At 34.1% G+C, this 8,356-nt stretch overlaps 2 protein-coding genes across 2 annotated transcripts in view; both read right to left on the bottom strand.

Annotated features, from left to right (window-relative positions):
* The window catches only part of LOC108906798 (brachyurin), a 17,128-nt gene extending 12,110 nt beyond the window's left edge, over window positions 1–5,018 (bottom strand). The window contains exons 1-2 of the mRNA XM_018710168.1: window positions 4,905–5,018; window positions 4,581–4,795 (exon numbers count right to left, since the gene is read on the bottom strand). Of these exons, the coding sequence (XP_018565684.1) occupies window positions 4,581–4,795; window positions 4,905–4,961 (272 nt within the window). The 5' untranslated portion in view covers window positions 4,962–5,018. The remainder of the gene's footprint in view (window positions 1–4,580; window positions 4,796–4,904) is intronic.
* Window positions 2,272–8,356, bottom strand: part of LOC108906813 (brachyurin-like) — a 16,273-nt gene continuing 10,188 nt past the window's right edge. Inside the window, exon 4 of the mRNA XM_018710209.1 lies at window positions 2,272–2,651. Within this exon, the coding sequence (XP_018565725.1) occupies window positions 2,311–2,651 (341 nt within the window). The 3' untranslated portion in view covers window positions 2,272–2,310. The remainder of the gene's footprint in view (window positions 2,652–8,356) is intronic.

Consider the following 8,356-nt stretch of genomic DNA (forward strand, 5'->3'; position numbering starts at 1 on the left):
AAAAAAATAAATTTTAATTGTTGTTGTATTTGTTACCAATTTTTTTCAAAACCGATTTATCTCGCAAACCGTTCATTTTTTCGAAATAAATAAAGAGTACCATTTTTAAAGAAAAACCTTCAGAGTATCTAATAATAATATTTTCAGTTTGATAAAATTACTTCTGTCAAAATTTTGAGAAAAATTGTGATAGGGCCAGTCCGTTTCTGGACACCTGATAATAGCAAAAAGTTGATTTTAGCATCAAATCGTAGAGCTCCATGTGTAATACAACGTACGAAAATTTTATTAAAATATACAGGGTGGTTTCAAAGTTATAACCCTAAACGTTTCTAGGTACCCCTTTGACCCCCCATAACTCCGTTAGGGGGCACATTAGGAAAAAAAATTATAGGAAGGACTAGTTTTATTTTGACCTCCCCTATACACTCCCGAGAGATTAGGAGGTACTTACCGGATACCCTGTAGATGCTAAATATTATGTAAACAACATATTAGTTTCCACTAGTGCTGGCAACTGAAATCGGTTTTTTGGATAGTCGGTTAACCGGTTTCGGATAATTCGGATTTTTATGAAATCCGAAAACCGGTTATTCGGTTATTCGATTCTTCAAATATCCGAAAACCGGTTATTCGGTTATTCGAATCTTCAAATATCCGATTATTCGATGATCTACTTTTTAGACATCGATTTGTCCGATTGCAATTGACCTTTTTTTTTTTGGAGATCGATTACTTCGTAAACAAATTTGACTTCCAGAGTTTTGTAAAGACCTTTTTTTTTAGACGATTTCTCCGGGTCTGTCATTGTAAAGCACCGATTTTCAGATATCCGGTTTTGGCGATTCAAGTAACGGGTTATTCGAATAACCGGTTTTAGCAACTATTCGACTAACCGGTTTTATCTGAAGTCGGTTTTTACGGAACCCGGTTAACCGGTTTCACTTTTTTCCGGTTTTTGCCAGCACTAGTTTCCACAGTCATAAAAATGGGGGGAAGACTGTTTAAAGGGTGGTTAATTGTATAATTTTTCGTAAATTCATGTTTTTCGCTTATAACTTTTGTCCGTTCATTTCCACGAGAAAACAGTAAAATACTTTTTTTGAAAAGACCTACAAAACTAGCCCTCGAGCGTCAAAAAATATAGATTAGATCAAAAGCTATAAACAGAAGAAGTTTATTTATGACTTTTGAATTAAGCATTTATAGACTGCGTTATTATTACCAAAACGTTTTGGTATCGCATCCTCTCATTCCTTATCACTGTCTAATAACTCACATGAAATCTGGAATCGGTAAGTTGAATAGTTTACAAGTTATGGCCTTATAAACAAATTAACTAATTATTAGTCTGGACGGTCCCGAGCATCTTCCACAACCGCACTGATTTTTTTCATGGTAGATTTCATAATAATACATTGAAATCTATAATTTTTTTTTAAATTTCAAATTTGCAACCTGGAAAGTTTTATATTTTTTTGCCGTAGTTGCAAAATGAAATATACGACGCACGCGCGTGATATAGTTATATACTATTACATATTCAGAAAGCTTATGAAAATAACTCTTTACGTTAAAAAAAAATCGTCAAGATTTGTTGAAAACCAACGGAATTACAGACTGTAACGATATTTGTGATACAGGGTCGGAAAGTCCCCATGGTTCATCGGCCCTTACGTGAGAGCGATAAAGAAAGTCATAGAAATCCGTGCGATAGAGACGGATGGCTATAATGAAGGCGTCTAATAGTCACCGCCCATTTCGCCCTTCCACTTATAAGATCCACTTCTTATTTATTTATACGCGCCACACCCTGTATAACTTAGAATCAATTCTGCTCACAAAATTGAAACTTAACTGTTATTATATCACTGTTTGCTTATAATTACCTACTAACATAAAATGTGAAAAAATAGTATTAACAAATCTCGTAAGAAAAGCAGTTTTACTAAACTGTACAGTTTGTACTTTTAGTAGATTTACTGGTTTTACTTTACAGTTACCACTTGTTCGTTTAACACAAGCATTTCCCTACGCCACATAATAAATAAAGACGAAAAAAGTCTGCGCAGGTGGTAGTAGATAGTCTAGTATAAATATAAAAGTACCTACCTACCAGTTGGATACAAATTTATATCACTGACTACTTACTTGCTGTTCTATGTACTTAACAATTTTTGGGAACCTCTAAAATGATACGCCCATGGAGTCACACTTCCCGCACCGTCCCAAGGATTAAAACTGAGCACTCTCGTAATAATAACACTTAAATAACTTAACTAAAATTTATTTTACATGTAACTATCGTAATCAAACGTCTACATCGGAATTTTCTCGAATCCAATCCCTGTATTCCGACAGCCTGGTGAAGACAGACGGATTTCCCACCTCGCAATCTGAATAGCCGAAAGATACAACTCCCACTTGGGCGCCGTTAACGACGAGGGGCCCTCCAGAGTCGCCATTGCAGGTGCCTACTTTAACGGTGCCCGAGAGACCGGAAAGACACAGGTGGGTGGGCTGGATGACCAGGTCGTAAGGTTGGATGCTTTTGCAAGCGTCGTTGGTGAGGATGTCGCTCACCACGTACCTCAGCAGTGGGGTTACACCCTGCTGGCCGGTTCTCGTCGTCCCCCAGCCCGCGATGAGGCCTAGAACGTTGGAAATGTGATCAGTGAACTGTTTGTAGAGAGATGTCTTCGACATAATGTTAGTCCAGGGAACCAAGGCCCCGAATTTTTTCGGATAGAACCGATTGACGTGAAACTTGGACTGTGAGCAGAAAATAGCTCAAGAAACAAAAGTTATATAGTGCCGATGAGCGCTTTTGCTCAAGGGGTGGAAGCCACACCCCTTCTAGGGGGTGAAAAATGAATCAATTTTAAGCAAAAAGTATCGTATGAACATTTTTCGATTAGTCAAAATTAGAGTTATTGGTGATTGAAAATGTACATGTTTTATTAAAAAAAGACGTTTTTCAGTAGTTTTTCTCGAATAACTCGGAAAATAGACATTCTGTGAAAAAAAATGATCTCGAAGAAAATGAAGCTTATAGAAAAAGAAAAAGATTGAATTTTTTTTTCATTTATGTAGGTGCAATAGGTGCTGAGATACGGTTGGTTGAAAATAATTTTATGTCCGCCAGAAACTAAATTGGAAGCATTTAACGCAAAATAACCAAAAAAAATCTATTTTTCAAGAAAAATGTTCAGAACATGTTTTAAAGTACTTTAAAAAATCTTTAAAATGAACTCGACTTTAAGTCAATAGCATAAAAATTAACAGAGTTATGATCAAAATAAAATTGTTAATTCGCATTTTCGGAAAAAAAATCAGTACAACTGATGAATTTTTCACGAGATTTAAAATTAAAAGCTGTCCTTCTACTATTTACATTTTTTATGTACCAACAATATATTATACAAGAAATAACATTTTTGAAAATAACTTTAAAAGTAAGAAAGATACGAAAAATATTCAAGAGTACAAAAGTTTAAATTTTTTTTCACATAATATTTTGTTTTTTTATTTGTGTAGGATAAAAATTAACAGAGATGTCGCTGCTAGAAGTTTGTAGTTGAGGTCGAAGGTCATATTTTTTAAACCCTTTAATCTCAAAAATAACGCTTTAAAAAATATTCAATTTTACAGTACTTTTAGCTGTCGAATTTTTTCGTAAAATCGTTTTAAGATCGTCTTAACAGCTTTAAAATGAAGGAAGTTATCGTTAAAAAAACAACGGTAGAGGTCTTTTAACATCTCATGAGCCGCGAAATGCGCGAAAGGCGTGGCGTATCCCCATNCGAGGACTACACCAATCTTGGGGGTATCAACTTTTAATCAATTTCGTTAATTTAAAATAAAGAAAATTACGGTACGGAAAGAGTACATCGCTTCAAAGTTGACTCAATATTTTTTGACACTCGAGGGCTAGTTTTATAGGTCTTATGAAGACAAAAAAAAAAAAGTACCTTACTGTTTTCTCGTGGAAATTAACGGAAAAAAGTTATAAGCGAAAAACCTGAATTTACGAAAAATTATACAATTAACCACCCTGTAAACAATCTTCCCCCCATTTTTATGACTGTGGAAACTAATATGTTATTGTACATAATATTTTTAGCATATATAGTGATAAATTCAGCTTGCCGAAACAAAAAGTCGCGAAATGGTCAATTCCCAGCTTATTTTCCTGGCCTAATAATTATTTAAGAAAGAAAAAACACGACTAGTCTGAAGCGCATTATTTTTAACTGTAAGTTGAATGCGAACGATTTTATTTTATCACGCAGTGCAATAAAGTTAAGTATATTATCTAAAACAAATTATTTATATTCGGTGTGGTACTGAAATTTAATCAACGAATCAATAAATATTTCCCAATAAAGACCACATAGATAATTAGGCTTTATCGACAAATCCCAGATTAAGCGAAAAATCCACAAATCACACGGCAATCAGTTGAGTCACAATTAATTCACATATTGCGCCTACAGTGGCTGTCCAATAGCTGCAAAAGCTCGAAGAATCCACTGTAGCCAATTTAACCAACGAGTTTTAAACAAATTCTTTTCACTTACATTATAACACAGTGGGCCGCGGTGAGTACCAGCCGGTTTGATATCAACGTACCCCCGCAAAAATACTCCGCCTCTCCTTTGTAGATCAAGAGGACTGCCTGGAAGGGATAAGCGTGAGCTTCGACTTCCTCACCCCCTATTATCCTGGTGGAACCGCCGGTAAAATGTACGTCCATTGGGTGCGCAAAATAGGAAGTGCTGTTCTCTTGCTCAACCTTGGAAATGATATCGGAGTAAAAATCACGCAGTCTTTGTTTTCACAATGTAAATCGGCGGGAAATTCAAAAAAATTGTCCCGGAAACATAGGAAAAGTGTATACATACCGGAAGAGAATGCACGTATGGCAAAACCAGCACCGCACAAACGAGTATCTTGTACATGTTTCTTCTTGAAGGTAACTACTCAACCAAGTCGAATCTAACTGTGGCATCGTCATGAAATATCACCTTTTTATATGAAATCTATGATAAAATATATTTTTATGTGTTTGCTTATTGATTATCTGTTATTACCGAGAAATATAAAAACATCTTTCTTCGCTGTCGGTAGTAGATAGATCGTAGATAGGGACCTGATAATCTTTCGTGGAAAGTGATGTGGAGAAGTACAAAGATTGTGGAGAAAATGAGATAGTTTAAGTGGTTCCCCTTGCGCTAAGCACAGCTAGATTAAAGGTAATAAATTAAATGCCCAGAGGTGTCCAATATCTATATCTGTTGTATAAATTGTCAAACAACAATCTTACAAAATACACCAGGAAAATTAACGAAGATAAAAAAGAAACTCGAAAAAAGTCCTATCCGCGAGCGAATTTGAAAATAATTTATGAATTTTTACTTTAATTTTACATTTAAATCGTAATTAAATAGCTAACAAAATATTGAAAAAACAAGTTTACTTTGTCTTAATATGTAAAAAAATTACTTTTTAAATGAACGATAGTTTCATTTATTTATTTAATAACAGTAAAATAATTCCGAAATTGAAATTTTAAGCAAAATTTACAGCGCGCATCAATTTGAACTTTAATTTTCTCGCGCGCGCGACTCACTTGGACGAGCTTCCCCCACCACTACGCCACCGGCCAGCGGACAATTTAACAATTGTGCTACGATTTAAAAAAATTCTTATCTTGGTTCCTGTTGGTCGTAGAGGATACGTTTTTTATTTTAAAACTGTATTTTTTTGCCAGCTATCCATTGCATCTATTTTCGGTGAGATAGCATAAATAGCAACAATGTTATTCAAATTGTTTATAAGTGAAAAACGCAGGATTTTTTAACGCACAATTTGAGAATGTTAATGTCAAAAAGAACGGTGATATTTTTTAATAGGTCGCTTAATTACGCCTTTAAGATTACAATGACGCTTTCAGAATCATGTTTGGTTGAAAATTAACGCCTGTACAGAAGCTTAAAGTTAATAACTTTTGGAGCCTCCGTTATAAACAAATTGAATTGTGCGAAAGCTATTGCACCTACAGCGCCCACTTTTGGCACACTTTTAAAGTATGATAAAACCCTCAACTTGTCATAGTTTTATAAAATTTTAACAATAAATGCGATAGTTATAAACAAATTAAAAAATGGGCACTTTCCTTGTTTTTTGCAAGGCAGCTAGGCGAATTTCAAACATTTTTTCTTATATGAATATAGGTCCATTTCGTTTTTGTTTAAAAGTTACAAGCATTTTGAAAAATATTATTTCATATTTCAATCACTCCAGCAAATTCAGATGAGCGGAAATCTTGAGTAAGTTCACCATCTAAATTACTGGTACGAGTTATTTAAATCATAAATATGCAATTATATTTTTTTATGTATGGCGCATATCGTCGTGATGAATTAATAAAATCCCATAGATGATGTGAAAGATCGTATGCTAAGATATGCTAAGAATCCTAATACAAAAAAACAACTACACACAGAACTTTTATCGTTGTCGACAGGTTTAGTTTAGAATTATGTAGAACATATTTAGCCGTACCTCCAAAAAACGTCACGTATCGCGGATTATTCGTATGAATTATTTAAAAACAATAAATGTACGAGTATAGTGATAGATAGCGGTGGGAATTTCACAAGTTTGAAATGTTATATCGAAAATTATGTTCAGAGGAAACTAATCGCATCAAATAACATTCTTAGTGTAGAAAATAAACAAAAACCAAACTGCAACTTCGATACACAAACCCAATATCATTAATAACACAATTATTTTGATCTCTAAATTGACCGGAGCATCAGCAATGTAATAATTAATTGTACTTTTAACATCGTGTCTTTATATCCAATATGTTTTCGATTCAACCACTGCCAATTTCCTACCCGTCGACTATGGTAAGCCGCAATATCCATGGCAATCATTGCACCAAGTTCGACATGAAGCAAAATAAGTGCGAAAATGTAAAATCCTTTGGATGTAAATCGTAACTTTTTCTGTAAGACAATGACATATTCTGTTATCATCGTTTTCCCTTGTGAAACCTTTAAAAATGCGGAAGAATTCCTGGATATTTCACCTTTCAAGGTAAACAAGCGAAATATATTCCTTTGTTATTAAAGGAGACTCATTCTTAAAAAAAAAGTAGATACGCACTTGCAAATGGGTAAATATAGAAGTCATGAAATCATGATAAGATATCGTTTATGGGAACGTACTTGACTGGTATCACTGGAAATCTAATTGTAAGTAAATAATTTATAAACTAGGCTAAAATTTGATTAAGGTTATCCAAGAAAACATTAGTCACTGCCGTTTCCTTTTTTGAGAAACGTACGTCATTTCAAGGAATAAATTTAATTTCTTATGGGTGTTTAGGCACCTGATTTTTACATACATATGACGTATTTGTGGCTATTTGGTGTACAAATCTCCCATAATGTCTTAAATGTTAAGCCTATCTTGCAAACATTTCTTTTCAAGTCGGGATAATCGATTTGATATTGCCTTCTTGCAGCAGCACTGTTTTCTCATGACAAATAGTAGGCTCTAACCATATCAACCTTTCGTGATTCGTATACATACTTTTTTCTCCAATCGTCACAAATGTATGAAATTTTTTGACCGTCTGAGAAGTCTCTAAGGTTGATATTTTCCTTACTGAGAAATAAAATGATATCTTAGCAATAAGTATTCACTTTTAATCCTAGGAGCTAAAGTTGATACTTTTAATCCTTAGATTAAAAGTGTTAATCAAGTTGTATTTTATAAAAGTTTATTCAGCAATATTTACAATAACTTTTGGTTATCCACAATGATATTAAATACACTGTTTGAACAAGTATTAAAATTAAATTAACCACTGAAACTGCCACTACTCTCTTTCTTGGAGCAATTCTCAAAGCAGTTCAACACGTTTTCATTAACAGTTATATTATTTTCAGATGTGAAATAAAAAATGACAACGTAGGCCAGAAAAAAGAGCTGGGAAATTACCATTTCGCGACATTTTGTTTCGGCAAGCTGAATTTTCACTATACAGGGTGTCCGGTAAGTACCTCCTAATCTCTCGGTGGTGTATAGGGGAAGTCAAAATAAAGCTAGTCCTTCCTATAATTTTTTTCCTAATGTGCCCTCTAACGGAGTTATCGGGGGTCAAAGGGGTACCTAGAAATTAACGTTTAGGGTAATAACTTTGAAACCACCCTGTATATTTTAATAAAATTTTCGTACGTTGTATTACACATGGAGCTCTACGATTTGATGCTAAAATCAACTTTTTGCTATTATCAGGTGTCCAGAAACGGACTGGCCCTATCACAATTTTTCTCAA

This window comes from Anoplophora glabripennis, unplaced genomic scaffold (genome assembly GCF_000390285.2).
Source record: "Anoplophora glabripennis isolate ALB-LARVAE unplaced genomic scaffold, Agla_2.0 scaffold59, whole genome shotgun sequence".
NCBI lineage: Eukaryota > Metazoa > Arthropoda > Insecta > Coleoptera > Cerambycidae > Anoplophora > Anoplophora glabripennis.